This window comes from Lycorma delicatula, chromosome 4 (assembly GCF_047948215.1).
Source record: "Lycorma delicatula isolate Av1 chromosome 4, ASM4794821v1, whole genome shotgun sequence".
In the NCBI taxonomy this organism is placed as follows: Eukaryota; Metazoa; Arthropoda; class Insecta; order Hemiptera; family Fulgoridae; genus Lycorma; species Lycorma delicatula.
This window is the reverse complement of record NC_134458.1, coordinates 27,289,551-27,313,504: the sequence shown is the minus strand read 5'-3', so window position 1 is coordinate 27,313,504 and position 23,954 is coordinate 27,289,551. Positions and strand designations below refer to the sequence as shown.

The following is a 23,954-nucleotide window of genomic DNA, read 5'->3' as shown; positions in this document are numbered from 1 at the left end:
TAGTATAAGGTCACGAATGCGGACATCTCACCCGGGCAACCAGACAGTTTTTACTGCCGAGTACGTAGTTCCGGCTACTTCCTTTTCACACTCCTATAACACCATTATTGTTCAGAGTTTTAATGTAAAAACGTTTTCGATATAAAGCCCCGACTATCTAAAACCGGTAAAAAACCGGATGAATTTAACAGAGGTTCGACTCATTCGTGCTTTTTTATACTGTATAACTACAGTCGGATGTGCAAGCGATGAGCGTACAGAAAGTTTTTTTTTGTTGAACTGTTACTTTATCCGGAATAGACTTCAGATATTTTGGTTATATTTTACGACAGTGTACTTTGTTGTACGAAATGTGTCTTTATTGTGTGTTGTCTTTTGAATTGAAATCGTTTATAATTAATTTTTTTTTAAAAATGTTCAGTATGATTTTTAAACCGGTTTTCATTATTTCCTTTGCCGATACTACTTAGTGTTCGCTTCTGGATCAACATTCATCATCGCCTATAGTATTATATATCTAGAAAAATAGAATCGAGTGAAAATTTAAATTGTGCCATTTCAAGCCGATTAAAAAAATCTGCTCAAAATTTATTCGTACTGAAAATAATTCTCATTCTACTGAGAATTTTGGATAATGTTGATCTCTGGATTTCGTCTTGCTCGGTCTTAACTGACATCATCTAAAATTTGAACTGCAACTGTCGGTCGCCTGATAGCATCTCTCTTAAGCACGAATTATAAATTATATATGTAAAAAAAAATTTGTAATAGTTAATAAGCGGTAAAACAGCCAGAAAGAATGAATATTGACTTTAATATACTAAATTACCTTCTAATATATTTATATAATATTAAATTTAAAAAAATATATATAATTTATGTATTAGGTGTGTTTTTCATACCAGTACGCGAATGTGCGCGCGCACGTTCGAACATCACGAATAGTTTTTTTTTTAGGAATCCATAAGCTTATACATAATATATAAGTAAGCAGTATGAATGTATAAGTAAATATTGCAATCTCTGTCAAGGTCTTGGCTGTAATATTAAATAATAAAGTTTCAAAGAATTTCTAAACAATAAATATCACCATGGAAGTTAAAATAATTCAGTTTTAAGTTTGGTTGCAATACGACATTTTTAAAATTATCTCAGTACTTTTACTAGTAATTTTTTACAGAATCGTTCATCGGAATACCGTGGTAATCCATATTCCATGCGATTTTATAATGTAGAAAAGCGAAGTATAACTGTATCAAAATCTGTAGTTAACTATTAATATAAAATGGCAACTGTCATTATATCATTAAATTACAAATTTATGTACGATGTGTATTTATTTTGTAGGGTGTATATAATATACATCTTTATATCAAATACGTAGAAGTTATGGCAGACCGAGGTGCGTTACGATCGGTCATATAGATCGCCTATTATACGAATCATTCTCTCACAGTTTTTGTCAATAAATGCTTTCTTTAATTTTAGAAAATTGTTAATCAGATATTATTTTTATAAATTGGTTGTTGTAAGTTTTTTATGAAAAAATAAAATTTTCGTAAATTTTTGGGTTTTCTCGTGAACAAAAAAAAAATTTAAGCCGAAAATATCGTATTCATTACGTAAATAGAAGATTTTGTTAAAATAAAGTACGCAGTAAGAAACAATTTTTCTAATCCACATCACTCGAAGTCAGTAAAATAGTAATTTTGCATAAATATATTCCATCACTAAGTTTACGGATTGGGGAGTAAACTATATTAATAAAAGTGAGGACGAGTGTAGAATATGATCAGTAGTACACCTGTAAATTCATTAATATGAGAGTATTTCTTAATGTTTTACTGACGCTTTCCGCTTCCGCGGTATCGACAGCCCCCTTAGAAAGTAGTTTTATACGGTAATACTTGGCGTTTCATAAGACAAACCTTTGAAACAAGGGAGTCGATAATAACTATTTATCCTTGTTTTATTTTGTCGCTTGTTGTAGATTCGATTAAGAAATCGTAATAGTCAGAAATTATATCAGATAATCGGATTTTTAATATTACGCGTAAAAAAGTATCGATAAATTGGGTTCCGAATCGTATACTAAACGGCATAAACAATCGTTAAAAAGTAACCGGTGAGTATGAAAAAAAGGTTTTTTATAGATATAAGGTTTTTTATAGGTAAAAAACCTTATTAGAAACAGGAGAGACACACGATGTTAAATACAAAATTAAAATCTCCGCCTATTATTAAAACGTTAATCTACATACCGATTACATAAGGAAAATGCGAGATCAAAAATACAATGAAACATACAAAAAATAAAATATTAAATAAATAAATATCATATATTATTACTTACTGTTGACGTAATTTAAGTTTTCATGAACCGCTTCTGAGGTGGTGCCGCCGACGGCGATCGGTTAACAAAAAATTATAAAATATGTACCGTATCGTAATTTTACCGTATCGTAATTATAAATATGTACCGTACAAAAATGTGTAGTAAGTACAAAATAATATTTTACGACTAATAAAAAAGTATTTTTTAAACGCATGGAAAAACGAATGAATCATATTCAGGTTCACTCATTTATTTTCAGAAACTTACCCGCGTTATTTTATACAGTAATACAGAAGTCAATGACAATTGTAATTTTAAATAATTAAGTCGTGTATTAATGAATTACTACTGGAAAAGTTTGAATTTTTATTATTTTTTTTTTACAAATCATCATTATAAAGAATTGTTGCATTTATAAGAACTTGAAATCTCACTCGATTTTTTTTTTGTAATAATAAATTACTTAATTAACATTTATTAAAAAAAAATTCAGTCGTATCATAGCAGAAAACACTTTACTAAGGTTTGTAAACAATAAAAAAAATTGTATATTTAAAATTTAATTAATTCCAATATTTAATGATATTATATATACATATATATACAGATATTTAATTTATTTACAACAAGCACGCAAGCACAATTGCCATTTTATCTGGTCTTTTTAGGCCTGAACTCAGACCGGATAACATGGAGATTTTGTTTGCGTGCTTCTTGTAGATATGTAATAAATATTGTAGTGCGATGTTATGAGGTTTTTTTATATTTAATATATGTAATAATAATAAAATGTGTATACTTTTTCAAAGATATAGATATATTTTCAGTGATTAACTATAAAACTTACAAAGGCGGGAATAAGTGGTTATAATAATTATTAGTTGATTACATAATAGCAGAAAAATTCACGTACATCTCGCAGAATCGATTTGTCAAAACGATAATTTTTTTTTACGCGCTACTAACTTCAAATGAGAAGTAAGTGAGTTACGCAAACAGTACTTACCTATTATAGTTTAAATTTTATTTCGTTTATTTTGTATTGATATGACTGGATGATTAGCCTTAAAAATTATATTTTTTAGACACAAAGAAACGTTGAAGTGAATAGAATAGGTTTCACATTCACAAAACAATTGGAAAATTCTCAAATTACTAACACGATAAACTGCTACTCAGTTGCTGGGGATCTTGAATGAGGTAAGCATTTACTGAAATAAGTTTAAGTTCGGTACAAAAGCTTCTAAATTAAAACATCTTTTTGTCTCTATCACTGCCCCAAAATTTAACACGGTACTTGTAAAGACTTCACCGTTGTACTTTAACGCCGGGCACTAAAAGCGGGTTTTTTTTTCTAGAACTGAAAACCTTTTTTGCGGAAAATAACAAATACAGTCTACGCTTTTTGTAAGTAACAAATATTACGTGTAAAATCGGTTTAATAAATGGAAAATACACGGGTTTATTTAAAACAATATTTTACTGGCAGTGAAGTGATTTCTAGGTGTGTCATTATAAAATTAGTTCTTAGAAATGTACACTTAGTTATGCGCTTCACGTTCTACAATTCCACTACATTTCGTGTTGTACAAGTATTTTAAATTAAATATTTTCTATTTAACGATGGAGGTATTCGTTTTTAAAAATCCGAATCGCACATGCGCATTAAAATAATACTAAAACGTTTGGAGGAAAATATAAAAAGCTACTCGGTTTCTACATATTTGAAAATGTACTTCTAGGTGAAGATTTCTTTTGCAAATAATAAATAGGTTTCCTAACCCGCTTAAACGCTACTGACAGCGCTGCAACCTACAACGCGCCGAATAAAAGGGCTGAAAAGACCTTCTGGAAGCATCGCTTTCCAAAAAAAAATTAAATAGTGAGCCTTTTTAATTTTAAAATTATCGCAGACTAATAATCACTTTCGGTAAGAGTAATTAACAAATGAACTAGGAACAAGAATTACAGTAACCTCTACCCTTTGTCCTTTAAATAGAGACTTTTCTCAAGGAATTAAAATGAACGTTTATCTTACCTCACTATACGGAAAATCGAACTGCAGTTCTGATAAAGCTACGGTGTAGACTATTCTTTTGCTTTCTGCTTTCACAGCGAGGTCGTGTTATTTTTTTTATAGTTTTCAGTTCTTTAATCAAATTGAATTTTTTAATTTTGCATCCATCACCCCTCGCGCAACCTTACCATTCTAGATTCACTCTGGGGATAAAAGATTGTAGCCAGAAAAAAAGGGGAGATCACAACAGAGTAGATCGAAAGCTTTTATAGGCTGCACTACAGAAAAGAAGTCACAAATATAGCAAAACCAAATATAAATAGAAATAAAACACGTTTTAACGTGTTCGAAAATAGAAGGAATGGATAAATTATGAAACCAAAAAGTCTATGGCACATCGAACTTGGATTTTTTTATAAAAGTATTTCTCTATTGATATAAAAATCATCTCCGAATAGTCGTAACTGAATGCAATTCTCCTCAGAGTAAACAAGAAAGGAAGTAAAAGTCAAAGAAGTTTTAATGAAAGCGATTTATTAACAACGTGCGCCTTCTCATAGGAGTAATAAGAGTGAATTAACATTCCGAATGAAAGGATCGAAGGATCTTTGAATAAATCGACTTCTATAATGTGATTTAAATCGGAACGAAAACTCTTGTAAAAAATATCAGGTCGGTTTTAAATCTACTCTGATGGAAATTAAAACGATTGAGAATCTTCTTTCTTGGTTTATTATCGTAACCGTTGTTCTTATCAAGCAAGAAACTATTACCTTCTACAGCACTATGAATTTTCGCTTTCCTACTTCTTGTACATTCGCGGTCTTATACCAAACAATTAAGATGGGATCCTATTAGAGGTTTGAAAAATGTTACCGTGTTTTAATACCGCTAAAATTACGTCCGATCTTTTTCATCAGGCCCGAATTTTTCCTTGCTTTAGAATATATTTTTTCAAAAGTTCCTTGAGTAGAGGTTTAAAATTGAAAAGAACACCCATATGTCTAAATCAATTTTTTTTTTTATTCAGAATATATTTTGGGCAAGGGAAGTTTCACTTCCTCGTAAATGTTTCTACAGCGGTCTTGTCTAAGTTAAAAGGCAAACGGTTCTCTTAGGCCATTCAATGGCATCATCGATCTTTTGGTTCTGTACAAACAAACAGTTTAAATTCATCAATAATCAAAGTTTACTCCATCTGTAATCAAAATCTACATCAATAATTTTAATCGATCAAGATTTCAACGTCAACATTGCCGACGTACGTTGAGAAATATTAGGAATAACGTGAACTAAGATCGGCTGAGGTAGTTACAACGTACTTGAAAAAAATATTTGATATGACTACTCCAAACTTCACTTTATACGTTTTGTTTGTTTAAGGCGAGTTAATCTTTTGAGAAATATACTCAGGGAAACCAATTTTATGCATTTTATTATACGGTTTTCAATGTGGCATCTTATCAAAGGACTTGTGAAAATTTAGGTAGTCGGCAACCGCCTGTCCACGATTCTCAACATCAGGCTCCGCAGTACTTAAATACGATAATAGGCTACGTAAACTATCAGCTATATTATTTTGTACACTTATCAGAATGTAATTATAAGAGACTCTTTTAATTACCTTTGAAAACGAATCGAAAACAGATACCGGACGAAAGTTCCTTATAAGGCTCTAAAATTAATTGCCTTTTCTATCGATGTTTTCCTCAAGACTCTAGACATATCTACTTCGGAAACTTAACCCCCCCCCCCCGGGAATGAATTTTAACGGAGTGTAGGAAATCTTCACTCGCAGATTCCCTTTGGGACAAATGGAGGAATGGAGTCGACACCGATCGCTGACCTAGATTTAATTGCTTTCATCGCTGTAGTGTCTCTTTAATCGTGTCCTCAGCGAAATTTGAGCGTTAATAGTCTTAAGTGTATTTTATTGGTCATGTTTGAATGTTGATAAATAGTTCAAAATATCGCATAAAATGTGTACAGATTTCGTTAAGATTTAAAAGACTGACACCATTAATTTCTACTTAAAATTAAAATCTATCGAATCATTCCATTCTATACAATCCATTATTATCTTTCCTGGCGAGATTATTCAAACTCATTGGTAGTCTTACTAAGATAGCAAAAAATTTAGGAATGTAGTTTTTATTAAAATTGTTGTGGATTAATTAATGAAAAATGAACAAAACCCTTAAAATGAGTTGTAAATCCTATTTTAGAAATTTCTCATCGATGAGATACGTAGTTTTAAAGTCAGGTTTGCCTAGCATTTCACGCAAGATAGTTCTCTCTCACTCTATCAGTCAACGCAAACTTTTGTTAATTTCACACATCAAACACGTTAATTATGTGTACGTCCTATGCAAGTTTTAAATTCGTTTACAAACAAAAAATAATTTAAAACCTATTTCAGGACTAGATGTACCTGACGGTAAAAATGTTTTCTCTTGGTTGAAGAACAATATAATTTGACAGTATTCCTGCCTACAACGTGATATTCGTGACTTAAATTCAATTGTGAAACTATTCAAACGTACGAACACTATCCCAGAATTGTTTATTCTCAACCGTCGATTATGTCATGACTGAATTGAAGAAATCAGGTGTCATCATAGCCAAACACATCGGTATGGTATATATGTCACCGTTTATTACACAATAAAAAAAAAACGTTATTAGGTTGTGTTGGGCGTGCTTAGACGCTCCTTGGTTTCATAACAACAAAAGTATCCATGACAACAAAAGTAATTTAGTCGATTAATTTAATTTCATATAAACAATTCTTTTTAATATTATTTCAGTAATAAAAAAAAATCAGTAATAAAAATACGTCCTTAGGTGAATAATTGAAAATCTCATTTTCTTAAATTATTCATTAGAGAAAAATATAATCTGTATAAAAAGCTTTAATAAATAATCAGAATTTCTACTTTACGTTTCTAAAAAAATTAAAGTTTTCATAAAATAATATTAAAGATAAAAATCAAACGTAAATTAAATTTGTATACGTACCATTATAAAATCGGTCTTAAATATTTTATCTCTAATACGAACCAGAATAAACAGAAAGTTACTATAAGTAATAACAGGTCTGTCTAGCTAAAAGCAACCAAACCGGTTTGATATATTCATTTGTATGCACCCGTTTAGGTCCACTTATTTTTATAATAATACTTAAAAATTAGAGTATAAATTAAATTAACTTTTAAAATAATTAAAAGTGAAATGAATAAATAATAAATTTGTACAAAATTTGGCAACTACAATGGTTTTTTTTATTAAATTAATATTTTAAATTATCGTTACGATGATTTTAATGCCGAAAATAATATTTTTGCAATATTAACACTTTGAACCGATTTTCACCTTAACGTCTCATATATAACGGAAAAGTTATCGAAATAGAGGAAGGTCAAATTAAGGACGTAACGCCTCGGTATTCACATTAGGTAAGGCTTAGATATTGTGCGCACGAAAACATCGTAGATGTAAGAAGCTCAACATTTGTAAAAAAAAAAATTTATCCGTATAGCATCCAATTGTCGATCTGGGACTGTCATGCGATTTCTATAAATTCTCTACTAAACTTTCACATTCAAAATTAACAAACTTCATATTTTATAATAGACGGAAGTTGAAGAAAAAGAACTGCATATTAATAAATGGAATTTATCGATCAGTAAATTCTTGTACTAACGAACAGGAAAGACTTGGATACGAACCGCTGACCGTTTTATTGACATTTTTCGAGGTGACTTCGGGTAATTTTATCGGCCTTCCGAATTTCCGCATTGCAAATACAGAAAATAAATCTATAAATTACACGATCAATATTTATTTCTATTATTACGACCTCGAGTATTTTTAACATGTATTTTAATCAGAAAGATGAGATGGATAAAAGTATAATCTGTGAAAGCTGCTGAGAATCGCCGATCTAGAAGCTAACTTAATAGTCGCTGCACTAATTGGCGACCAGTAGCTTACTATTAAGTGTAAAAACACTTCTACACGTTTAAAGAAAAAACTACAAACTAGACAATAGAAATAAATTGTGACAACTAGAGATCAATAGTTCATTTGATTTCCCAACATGCTAGTCGATAAATGACGAGTAATATAGCGAACGAATAAATGGATAAATAATTATTTATAATATTAATAGAATTATGTGAGCATATATGAGAATTTTTTTTTGAATTCTTATTTATTTATTTTTACACGACTGCCCAGAGTAATATATTTAGGATGTGTGTATGTATATGTTTGTTCCACTGTAGGAGCTCAACGGCTGAATCGATTTAGATGTACGACCCCGCGTTGGAATCCTTACACTACCGGGAGTGTTATATAGGCTATATAATACATATGCTTAAATAAATATAAAAAACTTAAAAATATCTATCGGATGAACGAGTCGTTTGTGATTAACTAGCATCTTAACGCTTCATTCTGAATGATTTGGAAACCTCGTATTTTATACGTGTGAAGTTGTCTTACTATTGTTTTTACATGACTGCCCAAAAAGGAGTGTAATGTATTTAGGGTGTGTACATACACACCTATGAATGTTTATATATTCCCCTATGCACTCGTATATATGTTTGTTCTATACATATGTTTAAATAAATTAAAAAAAAATTGTACTCTATACAAAATTGTCACACACACGCTCATTAATTATCCTGTATTAAAGATCAATGTTTATCAGCAAATTTTTTTTGGTAGTCGTGTTTTTTAATTTTTAATATTTATCTCTTGTTATAAAATCTACTTCATTATTTCATTGGATCTTTGCATCACAATGGAAAGCGATTGTTTTAAAATCAAAAATTCAACCGGAAAATTATAGATTATCACGCATCTTTAAATCAGGCTAATCTCTTACTTATAAACGAGATGCATTTATTATTATCTGTATTTATATTTGTTTCGCTTAAATAATTTTGAAAAATCAGTCATCCATTAGTAAAATTAGTTTTACGGTAGGCTCTACCACGCTTACACTCGTACATATTTGGTAAGAACAAAAATAATTTTGTACAACTAAAATCAAATTATAGTTTGGTTAACGAAAGAAGACACTTGAGTTTGAGCTATTACCACTTGTTTCAACAGAGAAGTCTAAAGAGCGCAATACATATCGATTAAAAGCCTCCTCTGTTTTACATTTTATTAACAAATCGTCTAAACAGTAATGAACGCGTCTAGCATTAAAGAAAAAGGCAAGAAAACCATTTTTACACCCTTTTTTCTACAAACAATTTCCGAGCGTAACTTTCACAAAACAAGTCTATAAAATATATAATTAACACTTTATATTTTAATCGTTATATTTCTTGGTTTATTTCACGATTACTTCGGTGGTAGCGAGTTTGTAAAAAAAAAAGTTATACCTCCATCGCCAGTTTCTGTATCAAAATGATTTTATGACGGTAGTAACTTTGTTAACAAAATTTATATAGTTAAAATATAGCGATATAATCTAAACAATTGATCTGGATTCAAGCTTAATTTATCACAATCTTTAAAAGTATAATCTACTCGTATTATGTAATATATAATATTCATATGAGTACATGTATAATCCTTTTTTGAGTTAATTTAGGCATTACAAAAGAGTGTAGAACAGCAAACATCAAGTACGAGTACTATCATAAGATTAAGAAAAAATAGTTATGATAATAACTTATGTGTCTAAACTTCTGGTGATGTTAAATACTCTGTAAATCATTGCCCGTATATTTTTCAGTATATATCTTAGTTTGGAATCATAACATATGAAAAACTGATGGACAAGTAGGAACTAATAGAAATAATTTTTTTACATTAAATATTGCAAATAGTAGTATGTGGGCTCTGTATCCTACATCCAACCTTTATGTTGGCAGTCTAGTAAAGTTTATTCTGTGTATAATACATCAGTTGTTTGTTTTGTAATGAATAAATAAGTCTTTACTTCCAGTGCTTGATGTAAAGTACAAATGAAATACAGATTCAGATAATTGTAGCCCTCTGGTATTATTTGCCTAGAAAAATCCTTTTATGCACTTCTAGTGAGAAATATGATAAAAAAATTAATAAGGTATATTTATAATTATTTATCTGTTATTTTTCAGGATGGAATTTAAAGTTATTAAAACTGTAATATTTGGAATGCTTACTCTTGCTCTGGTGCAAGCAAAAAATGGAAAACTTAAAGAAGTGTTTAGCTGGAAACAAGTGGATTTTGCTTTTCCAAGTGAAGCGGCTAGAAAGGCAGCTATTGATTCTGGAGCATTCATTAAGGAACATAACTTGCCACTCGGGCTTGAAGTATACAAAGATAAATTATTCATTACATTACCAAGATGGAAAGCTGGAATTCTTGCCACTCTTACTTATGTTTCACTGAAAGGTATGACTTTATTTATATATTCTATATTCTAATATGTAAAATATATTTTTTCCTATGTTTTTATTCGTGACGATTGTTGATAATTTAAAAAATATAAACTTTTGTTAACAACAAACCTGATCAGATTTTATAATAAAACATTCTTAGTAACTTATAATGACTAAAACTAATTTTTTTTGTATCTTCAGTGACTGGTGCTGCTTTTTTACGATTGCCCAAAAAGGAGTGTAATGTATTTAGGGTATATGTATGTATGTTTTCCACCGTAGCAGCTCAATGGTTGAACTGATTTAGATGTATGACCCCATGTTGGAATCCTTACATTACCAGGAATGTCATAGGACATATAAATTTGTGCATAACATATATATATATATTAATATGTGTAAATAAATAAATACAAGAAGTAGTGGAGATTTGGTGGTTGAAGACGAACTTTAATGAATTGAATTAATGAATTGTGAGCCTCTATCACTCTGTAAGCTGAATTTGAAGTGAATGATTCAACTCAATCGAATGAATAATATTACAAAAATAATAGAATTAAATTTGCGTTAAATAAAATAAAATTAAATAAATTTTAAAAGATTCTGTTTGACAATAATGGGCTTCCCATGGGACTGCATGTGAGGCTAGTGTTGAGGTGAAGATAGCACCTTGCGCGATGCCAGAACAATCAGCAACATCAACTGGTAACAAACGGGGTGCCCCTGGGGCACTGTTTTGGGAGGTGCAATGGGGTGCTGTTATATCTCTGCAAACAATCGTTCAATTTTCAAAATTCAAACGGTATTTGTTAGTGGATTGAAGGCTAACTTTTACATGCATCAGGTACACTCTCGATCTAACAGATCACGGTTATTCACAATTGTTATATCTTTACAAACAATCTTTCAATTTTCGAAATTCAAATGGGGTGTTTGCTAGTATAGTACAAAATCATGATGGAACCAAACCATAACACAGATTAACTGATATACTCAGAAAAATTGAGTGACTTGTGCTACGCAGAGACCAGCTTGAGCCCAGCGAGCTCCCACAAACAATCTTTAGTTTGATGACAGTACGATTAGAGGTAATGCTTTTGGTATCAAACTGAAGATCGAGCCTGCTATTTAAATTGATGCTTTAGGGGGACAGGGTAAAGTGGAATGGCATATGCTGCCACTAATATTGTGCTGGGCTGTGACAGTACATAAACTTCAAGAGACTACCCTAGATAGAGCTGTCTTAGATCTGAGCACTCACATCTTTGCCAAGGGCCAGGCCCAGGTGTAAATATTACATGTTTTTCAAATTTACAAACATATTTTTAGAATTTGGTCTAAAATTATTTGAACTGTATCTATTAATCACTTTTCAACCATATTTTAAATACAGAATATCTAATTAAAATGTACTGCCAGCAGTAACATCAGCCGATGTTCCTGCTGGAGTAAGTTAGTTGCTAAAAATGTTTCAGTGTAAAATTTGATTTGGTTTGTGATTACAAAAACTAATTTTTTTAAATGAATACTTTTTCCTTTATTATATGCAATAATTTTTTGCTAATGAATGATGCTAAAGAAAAAAAAAATTAATTCTATTGTGATTATGTTTTGAAATATTGCAGTTATACATTTACACGCCTGAAGATGTTTTTAAATCCTTTTATATGCTTGAATAATGTTCTCAACTTAATTCCAATTATTAATACTAATTACATCAAACAGATAAATTAATATGAGATCCATATGATCTATTATCAATTGTAGATTATATATGTGATTAATCTGTAAATTAATATTACCCATCAAACTTCAAAATTCTTCTTAATGATAAAATATTTTTCTTGTAGGATTTTGTTATTAGCTTCCTTTAAAACTTAATCATAATATTTTATTTTAAAAATTCTTTTGTAATAACATCATATTCCAAATAGGCTGCCACCTAGTATTGAGGAAACAGGGATTAATTGAATAAAACACAATTTCAAATATCTTTTGAAAATTTTAAAAAACTCTTTACATCATCATGATTCTTGAGGTGTCAAATTCACATTATCTACCTATAATTTTAAGTTACTGAAAATTATAACTCTCAACTTACATAATACTCATTAATCCAAAGGAGTTTTCAAAGCTCATTGTGGAGTTCATTTTTCAGAGCAATAACCAATAGCATTGTTGTTAACCCTTTGGCTCTCAGAAAGGTTTTACAGATATCTTCCATAAAATCCCAGAGCTTATTATTGTGCTATCTACATAAAATCCCAGCCCTAATTTAGCACCTTTGCAGTATTTAGCTAAAAAACTCATAACTAATTTTTTTGTTAACCAAATCTTATGATATTTTTGTTTTGCTTGTTATTAACTACTCTAAAACATTAAGTATGGTATAAATACATAATAATGCAAAAAAATAAAAAATTGTATAGAAAAACTGACTTATCCAAAAAAAGATTTGAAATATTTTTCTTGAAGTGCAGTGAAAGGTAATCCCAAAAAAAAATCCTGGTGCCATTATGTACATATTATAAAAGTACACTTAAAAATTAACACACACCAAATTTCATTGAATTATTTCAACAAATAACAGTCAGAAAGTTTTTTGTAAATTAACACACTTTTGGTTTTGTGGGAAGGCCTTCATTAATTTAGGTAAGAATGGAATTTATAACCCAACACAGGTTTTAGCACTATTGAAAAATATTTATACAAAAAATAATTTTTCAGTAATAAGAACAGTTTTATTTTAATGTAAAAACATCTAACCTAAATATTATTTTAAGTAACTCTATGGTGTGTAAATGTTTGAGGAAGAGTAATTCTAGCATTTGTATAGTGGGTAACATTTTGTATGTAGACCTTTTTAGCACTTAGCAGATATAAAGGTGGATTTTTTCCACCCATTCTGGTGCTTTTGCAAACATAGCAATTCTTTTCCCTTTTATTGGGCAGTTTTTCATAAAAACTGCAAGAATGTGACAGCATTACCATTTCGTTGCTCTTCGACATCATTATCAGAGTCACCATTGTTTTCATTTTTCTTTAAATAAAACCATTCAGAGACTAATACATTAACTAATGTAACTGTAAATTTAAGTCTAGACATAGAATTTGCGGTATTTTCTTTGCACAGAATATATATATTTAATAACTTTCACTTGAGCAAATTAAAAGTTATCTTTTTCCAGAATTTAACACTTTTATGGTCATTCATGTATTGGTGTAACATTTGATCATTACAGTCCACCTCTCCCATATAGGCATTGTAATCGCGTATTATTTTAGGTTTACTAGTAATGTATAATTTATTTCCTCTTTTTTTTTATTTTTGTTCTTCCCCACCCTTAGCATCAGTTGAAAACAATAATACTGAGTTCTTTTATGTTTTTCTTTGCCTTTACCCTAACATCAACATATTATTTTTCCTTTTGTATTTTCTCTGACCAACTGAGTAATTTACTTTCAAATCTAAAGGGATGCCGTTTCTGTTTTGTCTAATTATACCTGTCAAAAATGTAAATTTGGTATACAAAATTTGGGTACTCTAATTGAAGTGAAAAATATTACCCACAAATGTCTGGTACCCTTTATTTAGATAACCAGCTATTTCTAAAATTTTCATGACTACATTACAGCCAAGTCCTTTTTCTTTCACTTCCCGTGCATCAGAATGCTTGGCACCTTTGTAAACATAAAAATTGAGACAGTAGTGTGAAACTGCATCACAAAGCACTCACAACTTCAAACCAAATCTACGGTGTTTTTTAGGTAATTATTGTAATAGAGGGTTGTGCAATTTAGTTAGTATTATACTTTCATCAATAGAAAAGAACTTCCCAGGTGTGTAGTGGTGTTTCGATACTCGGTTCATATGATCTATGACAGGTTGAACTCTAGCACAGGGGGTCATAGTTTGGTTCCTTTGGCTTTGGAAGGTTGGTTGTATCAACTGAATGGAAATATCTTAATATGTCTTGAAAATGATTTCAGCTGAACTTTACATAAATAAGAGTTTACAAGAAAGATAATAGAGCTAGTTTAATATTAGAAATGATTAGTATCCATTAGTAGTATATATTATTTTATAAGCTATAATATTTGAGTTATAAATTTGTCCATTATGCTTTGTGGAGTTCCTGCATGATGTTAGTCAAATTCCATCTGTTCTAAGTTTTATAAGAAAACAGTGAAGCCATTGTAACATGCCAACATTATTACAATAACGATAAAAGGACATGTTGAATTAAAGTAGTGAATATTTATGATACAGAAAACATAAATAAACTATAATTTTAAAAATAATAAATAATTGCATTGTTAAATCTACTATGGTATTTTTCTTTTAAATCTATGTTTAATGTAACCAGCATTATATCTTTCTACATAACATATTGATAGTAACATAGAATTGTTTGTTACCCCTCATGGAGTTTGAATTCTATGTAATAGAAGAAGTCCAGTTTCCTAACATGAATATGATAATAGTGAAAAGGAAATATATCACAGATATAAACACTATCTAGGCAGAGTGAACGTCATGAAATCATGCTAGAGATTTTCTGTGACATTCCAAAATCTGAAAGTATAAAAAAACTTTAAATTAAAAAATTTTTGAAGGTAAAATTACATAATGTATTATATTCAGTTAAACCATATTATCCAGAATGGATTAAATTTGTGCTACATAAAATTTTACATTACCCCTTTTCAAGTGAATACTTGATCTTTCTATAATGCAAAATCCAGTTAATCAATAAGGTAAAGGAAGAAGAGCAAAATGGAAATATGCCACTGCTTTAACCACTGCCATAAACATGAGATGAGATCATAGATTGAACATATTAGGAAAATCCACACATCTGAAAATAGAAAATATTTTAAAATTCTAAATAAATTGAAGCTAATTTTAACCATAATGAACTCTTGTATATATATATATATATATATATATATATATATATATATATATATATATATATATACAACAATTCAATATAACAAAACAATCAGTAACCAGCAGTATGTCCTCCTATAAAGTATAGTAATAGATATAAATTTGTACATTACATATTCTGTATCTATGGAGATCTTTCTGTTTTAATGCTCAAAGTCCAGTTGTTATGAATATTACCATAATCCAATAAAACCAATGTAATTCATTGACATAAAAAGAAAAATGAAAAAAGACATGTTTAAATAATGTTGCGAATATTAGTTACATTCCAATGATCTGAAAACAGAAAAAATTTTCATATTAAAAAAAACCATAAAAATTTATAAATTTTTATAACATGTGTTTATTCTATACAAAATATGATTAATAAAACAAGCAGTGTATCATGATAAATGATATTTTATTACTGATATAATACTGTACGTTACCACTCATGGAGTTCTTATTTCATGCATTGGAGAAAATTCAGAATCTTGACTATTATACTAACACAGGAGACAATTATATATCTTGAAATTAAAATCATTTCATGAAAAGGATCGTGAAATAATAGAAGAGATTTAGAATAACATTCCTCAAATTTGAAGGTATGTAATACAGTATGTATGTTATAAATTTATACAATACTGCTTTTGGTGTTGCTTGATGTAATAGGTAGTCTTCTTTACCATTAAATGAAAACAGCAGAACCAATGTAAACCAATTGTGAAATTCAAATCTTGAAAGAAGAAGTTGTCATAAAGTAGAGAATATGTATTAAAATAAACCCATCTGAAAATGAACATAAATTAAATGAATAAGATTATTACTTTTATTATCATAAAATAATCTAACAATTCCTATGAATAATCAAATCAGCAGTGCATCCTATTTGATAACAGTTTGTTGCAGCAAAATACTTCTTTACAGGTTAATATTTGATCTATTGGATTAAGTCAAGTATCTTAAATGGTGTAAAGTGAAAAAGATACTTTCAAATTTGTAATCACATGCTTGATGAATTGGGCTATTTGAAAAAGAAGTAGATATTTTGTAAGAAAATAGTTTGTCAGAAAAAAATACATATTAACTTTTTCAAAAAATTACACTTGACACTATTAAAACTAATGATTACAGTGACAAAATTATAAATGAATAATCAACCAAACAATTTATCCTGCTATGTAATAGTGTTATTTTTACATTTATACAACTCTGCTTGCAGATATTCTCGATGTATTAGTTCATTTCCTGTGCTTTTGACAAATATACATTAACAGCAGAACCAATGTAAATTAAACTTGAACCTTGAATGTTGTAAAAAAAGCAGTTGAAGTAAAGTACAGAATACATATAACATTAAACATATCTGAAAAAAAATTAATTTTATACTAAAATAAGATGAATAATACCATTATTTCTATTATTGCAAAATAATCAAACAGTTCAAAGGAATATTCAAACTAACAGTATATCATACTAGATAATAAATATTGTTATTCACAGAAAAATGTGCATTACCCTCCCTGAAGTTAGTACATGACTATGCAAAATCCAGTTTCGTAAATGGTATGTGAAAAGAGAAAAACTATTGAAATAATAATGCAACTGAGAACAAGGAATGTGAAGAGAGTGCAGGGACTATTTAAAGACGTAAACAGCAACGGGAGCAGAAACCCTAGACAGAAATGTTTAAAAGTAAACCATTATATTAGTGACATTTTGCACTATTGCAAAATATCATGAAATTGATACTCAGACAAACAAATGAATATAAAAAAAAACATTTATTAAAAAATTATGCAAAAAGACAGTTAGCTGAATGTTTTATTGTCTAGAAGAATTAGAAAATATAATAATACTAATTTAAATAATAATGTACAGTAATGTTTTTTATAATAATGTACTAATTTTGTCAAAGCAATAAATACCTTTCATTTGGTAAAACATTTTATTTTTTAATATGACCAGTGTAGGGTTAGGTCCCAGGTCTTAAACTGAATTAACACAATGAAATAAAAGAAAAGGCTGAATTTATTCTTCATAAACCACATGAATGAACTGATTACAGCTACTGAATATAGACTGTCTTCTAACTGAATAAATGTGTAAACAAATTCATATTACTATTACTGCTACTATAGACAATTATAATTGTTAAGTAAATTTAACCAGCTGACTGCCTCGAATGTATGCCTTTCTCACTTCAGAGAAAGGCAACACATGTATGTAGGCGGGAAATACAAAATGCGTTAGGAACGCAACATACCGTCCACCTTGAAAACATCAGTTTTCAACATAAACAAAAACATCAAAATATAAGAATAACACAAAAAAATAAGCAGTGAAGTTAATACAGAAAAAATATCATAATGAAAAGAACTTAATGGAATAAACATTAAATTTAAAATGATTTAAGATTCTAATCAGTTTTATGATTGTCTCTGTTATTTTCAGTGTCTATTGGCAAAACACACAGTTTAAGAACACTTTTTTTTTAAATCTGATTTTAAGTTTTCACAGTAACTACTCGCACCTTACCGTCCTTTCCGGGAAAAACTTCTACAACACGGCCTAATTTCCAAGTCATAGGAGGAATGTTGTCCTCTTTAATTACCACAAGCATACCTGGTTTTACATTTTATGAGGTCTTCCTCCACTTTACCATTGCTTGAAGTTCAGACATGAATTTTGTTTCCATCGCTGCCAAAAGTGTTGAGTTAATTGGGAGAAGCATTGCCATCTGTCAAGTCTATGGATATTAAGTTGGGCTACGTCTTTCTCTGGAACTGCTAGTAGTGGTTGGCTTATTAAAAAATTACCGGGAGTCAAGGGAGTGAGATTGGATGGGTCGGAGGATAAAGAAGTCAGCGGACGGGAGTTCAAGCAACCTTCCACCTTGCATAAAACTGTATTTAATTCTTTATAGGTTAAGTTGTCTTACCTACAACCCTAACAAGATGATGTTTAACTGACTTCACACCCGCTTCCCACAATCTGCTGTAGTGAGATGATCGAGGCAGAATGAAGTTCCACTGAATACCATCTTCGCTGATGGACTGCACAACAGTATCTTGATGTTCTTTTGATGAAAGTAAGGCACGTATGACTCGTAATTCTTTTCTAGCTCTGATGAAGTTCTTTGCATTATCTGAAAAATTTGAATGCACTTGCCTCTTCATGATGTAAATCTTGTTAATGCTGCCAGAAATGACTTTGTAATGAACTCCTGCACTAGCTCCAGGTGAATAACTCTTGTGCTCATGCATACAAAAACTGCAATGTAACCCTTATGCAGAAAAGGTTGAAGTTGTTGAACTCAGCTGGTGGGGAGTTGCCCCATTATCTGTTCAGTTACCCTTAGGTTGTTTCTGAAGCACATAATGCAATCATGTATTATCTTTCTGGCAAGATTTCGTCCATTGAGAGGCCAAAACTTTTGTCGTATTGATGCTAACACAACTTGAGGTCCGACATGTAACAATCTTTCTTGTTCTTGTTTCATGATTAAGGATGTAATTAAGGATTGTTTGATGGTAGTAACAGAGGATGTTTCCAGTCGTAACAAAGCATAGATTTTTGTAATCTTCCGCCCACCCTGAGAAGTTGATCTTTATCTAAAATTGGGCAAAATTGTATTAAATTGCTATTTGAATTGTGTTCCTTTGTTTTTGAAGACGTTTTAATTTCTTCACCAAAATTTTCAGTCTGAATTATGTATACAATTTTGTTTAATGAATCATGCAATTCTGTAACTGTCAAACATCCAGAAAGAAGATATTGATTGTCCTTTAGTCTACAGTTATTGATAAACCTTAGAATACAAGCAACGACATACTGTAACTTATGAAATTATGAGAACTTATAAATAAAACTATTGTTATCAATTGCAACACAAACACATAGTTGTGATTTATATTCTGAAAGCTCAATAAGATGTTCACTTACATAAGGTGGAGGACCTTATGTAACTGAACATCTTGTGAACTATTCCAAGTACAATCACTTGATAGCCAATATGGTCCTTTCCACCACAACGAAGAATCTATCAGTTAATTGGCATTGATACCTCGTGAGGCCAGATCAGCTGGGTTTTCGCTACTTGGAACATGTCTCCAGTCCTTAATATCTGTTAAGTTTTGAATTCTCAAAATTCTATAGGCAATGCAAACATTCCAATTTGTGGAAATAGATGATAGCCGTGACAGAACTATCGTTGAATTAGTCCAGAAGTATTTTTCAGTCACATTAATCTTCAAAGACAACAATGTTTTTTGAGCCAACTCTGCTGCTAATGTAGCACTGCATAACTCTAATCTCAGCAGTGTTGCAGCCTTAATAGGAGCTACTCTTGTTTTGGAACATATCAACCGGCTTTCAATGTTTCCGTTTGCATATTCACTTCTTAAATACACACAGGCTCCATAACCTGCTTGAGATGCATCAGAAAATGTATGTAGCTGCAGTGAAATGATTTGGGAGTCAAAGATAATGCATCTAGAAATTCTTAGTTGATGAAGGTCAATTAATGATTGTTTGAATTGTATCCACTTGGTGTGAATATGGATAGGCACCCTGTCATCCCAGGATAACTTTAACTTCCATAAGTCTTGTATAATCATCTTAGCCTTCAAGGGCTAAGATGTAAGCTGACAAGGGCTTTAACTGTAAGGTCATTTTTTATGTCATAGTTTTGTCCAGATTCACAAATTTCTGGTGACAAATTTTCAATCAATCAACGGTCATTTGCTCGCCATTTTCTTAAATTAAATCCCCCTTGTTTACAACAATCTGTTAATTGAGTCTGTAGTTCTAAAACTTCCGATATGGAATTTGTCCCAGTCAACAAATCATCTATGTAAAAGTCTGAGAGAATAACTTCTGCTGCTTTAACAAATGTATCTGCGCTCTGAAGTGCTAACTGCTTCAAAGTTCTGCTGGCTAAGAACGGCGCTGAAGCTGTCCCATATGTTACAGTCAGTAATCTGTGCGTCTTGATCGGCTGAGATGAATCCTCTCTCCAGAAAATTAGCTGGTATTGTGTGTCTATTGTGGATCTACCAGAATTTGCTGATACATATTTTCTATATCAGCAGTCATGACATAAATGTGAGAGCGAAAACGGTAATACAATGGAGAATAGTTCTTCTTGAATCACAGGTCCAACCATCAAACTCTCATTTAATGAACAATTAGTATCTGACTTACAAGATGCGTCGAACACAACCTGAAGCTTGGTAGTAGTACTATTTTCCCGGAAGACAGCATGATGGGGAATGTGATACTCTGATTTCTGAATGTCATCTTCACTGACTAACTCCATGTGATTGAGGTCTTCATACTCTTTCATGAATTTGACGTATTGTTGCCTTAATTCTGGGTTTCGGGGTAAACGGTTTTCTATTGAAAGAAATTTTCTTAATGCACCCTCCTGAGTTGAACCCAAATTAATGATGTTTGCTTTAGTTGGTAGTTGAACGATAAATCTTCCTTCTTCTGTTCTCTTTACTGTATCGCAATAAATTTTTTCACAAACTGCATCTTCTCCTGTCAATAATGTATCAGATATGTTGAATTGCAGTTCTTCAACTGACCAAAACTTTTCCATTTGTTGTTGAATATCTTCTGATGAGGATGCATGACAGCAGTGTAGTGATGGGACATTGGAATATGATTCTAATTCCCTTCTGGATAATATCCAACCTAAGGAAGTTTTTTGCAGTATAGGACAGCCATTTGCCAATTGCATTTGTCCAATGCATAGCAGGTGATAAAAAACTTCTGCTCCAATGATAGCATCAACCTTGTTAGGCTGGTAGAAGAATGAGTCAGCTAAGAATATTTTAGGCAGAATAAACAATTCAATTTTTGAACTAGGTAGCATTTGAGTAATTTTAGGGAGAATTATAAAGTCTAACTGATTTTCAAAGTTAGAGAATTTTGACTTTATTGTGGTAGTAACAAGTGAATTTGTGTTTATACTGACATTATTGATCTCGCTAACGTGAGCTTGTATATGCAATCGACAGAGTTTTAGCTTTTGACAGAGCGCTTCTGTTATAATGTTAATAGATGAGCCAGGATCAAGCAACACTCTAAATGTATAAGGAGTACCAGAAAAAAATAATATCTCAACCAGGGAGGTAGCTAAAATAACTTGAGATAAATTACGGTTTTTGATTTGAGAAATATATGAAATTGATGTAGAAATTGTACTTGATGACTGGTTTGATTTTTCTTGAATATCTTGTGGGTTATGTAATAGAGTGTTATGATTCTTAGAACATAATTTACAATGACTAGTAACCTTACATTCATTAACCTTATGCCCTTGTCTTAGACAATTCAGACACAATTTTAATTTCACATTACACACAACTGTTTCGTGTTTGAGAAGACATTTTATGAAATTCTACATAAGTAAAGATTTTATGTGTTTGCTTACATATTAGGTAATTATTTTGTTTTGTATCATTCCTTTTGGTGGTAAAATGAATGGAATTGTGTATTTTGGTAACTAAGCGACTACATTTGAATTCTGATTTGGCTGGTTGAGCAAGACTATATTTTGCTTGACAAGTAGAAGCAACAGCCTCTAATGTCTGCACGCTTTTGTTAAGAAATTCTAGAAACTCTGCAAAGGTAGCAACACGATCAGGAGGGGCGTGAATTTGCCATTCCTTTACTGAATTATAATCTAATTTAGTTGTTAACAGGTAAACTAACATAGAATCTCAAGTATCAGTGGGCTGTTTTAAAGATTTTAATGCTTAATGTGAATGTTGGTTTCATCAATAATTTTCCTAATCGCAAAACTTGATTCCTTGTCTAACTTAGGATATTCAAATAATGCCTTAATATGAAGCTCAACAATGAGCCTTTCATTTTTAAATCTCTTAGTGAGTAACTCCCAAGCACCTTTATAGTTTTGTGCAGTCAAATCAATTGAATCAATTAATTTAGCGGCGCTTCCCCCTTTCAGCGATTGCCGTAAATAATAAAATTTATGGACCTCATAAATATCTGGGTTTTTGTCAATAACAGCTGTAAATAATTCTTTAAAGCTAATCCAGTCTTCGTATTTTCCAGAGAATTTGGGAGCGTCTATCTGAGAGAGTTTAACCCTAACAGAATGTGGTAATTCTGATGAAAGTGTTTCTTGTTTAATGGAAGTAAGAGAATTTCTGTGTTGAAATGAATTAAGCAACTGTTCCGCTCGGGCAACGAGCAACGGTCTCAAAAAATGGGTTTTCGAATTCCAAGCGTTCATTAAAGTTTTTTGTTTCAAGCTCTGGAGTAGAGTCTAAAATCTCGATTTCATCCTGTATTTAATTGAATTCTTCCCATGTTTCTTAAAACTTACCTAATCGTAATTGCAACTGAGCGATATTTTGTGTTTCACCAGGTGTACATGAACTAAGCAAGTTCTTAAATGATTTGGATTTTATTAGCCCTCGTTTGAAGATTAATGTTTTCAAATCCATGATTTGAAATATAAACAGATTACTGACTAAACAAACAAGTAGCATAAACGATTTTTAAAAATGCAACCTTTTTTAAATACACATGAACGATATAAAAATTACAAAGTATTATTCAAAATGTATACATAGAAAGTCAATAAAATTATTCTAATTTAGTGTTTTACTTCGGTTATGACGTTTCTTTCCCGTTTTGATTAATTACAGTTCAATATTTGTTGAAATATTGTTTTAGTCTACGGTTGCCAGGCATTTGTTTGTTTTGGTTACCGGTTGTTTGTCTTCGATGAGTCACGACTTCTAGGAATCATTTACTATTCCACTTGCAATGTTTCAACGTTTTAACATAATGTTAATAATGCTTAATATTTTATCGTTGTGTATCATACGCACAAATGTTTTTTTACAAAATGTTCTTATTATCCGGCCCGGAGGACCAAAATGTAAGAATAGGTCCCAAGTCTTAAACTGAATTAACACTATGAAATAGAAGAAAAGTCTGAATTTATTCTTCATAAACCACAAGAATGAACTGATTACAACTACTGAATATAGACTGTCTTCTAACTGAATGAATGTGTAAATAAATTCATATTACTATTACTGCTACTCTTACTATAGACAATTACAATTGTTAAGTAAATTTAACCAGCTGACTGCCTCGAATGGTACGCCTTTCTCACTGCAGAGCAAGGCAAACACATGTATGTAGGTGGGAAATAAAGTTACATAAACAATAATACATAAGAAGAATGGAAATGCTGTAGGAATAGAGGAATTGCCAATAAAAGTGATTAA

At 30.7% G+C, this 23,954-nt stretch overlaps 1 protein-coding gene across 3 annotated transcripts in view; it reads left to right on the top strand.

Moving 5' to 3' along the window:
- yellow-c (L-dopachrome tautomerase yellow-c) overlaps nucleotides 1-23,954 on the top strand; it is a 30,023-nt gene that overhangs the window by 1,839 nt on the left and 4,230 nt on the right. The window contains exons 1-2 of one of the 3 annotated variants that reach the window (XM_075362575.1): nucleotides 3,024-3,313; nucleotides 10,478-10,755. In XM_075362575.1, the coding sequence (XP_075218690.1) occupies nucleotides 10,479-10,755 (277 nt within the window). In that variant the 5' untranslated portion in view covers nucleotides 3,024-3,313; nucleotide 10,478. Of the gene's footprint in view, nucleotides 1-3,023; nucleotides 3,314-3,386; nucleotides 3,536-10,477; nucleotides 10,756-23,954 lie in introns of those variants that run through there. The other 2 variants (XM_075362573.1, XM_075362574.1) reach the window with 2 other exon arrangements.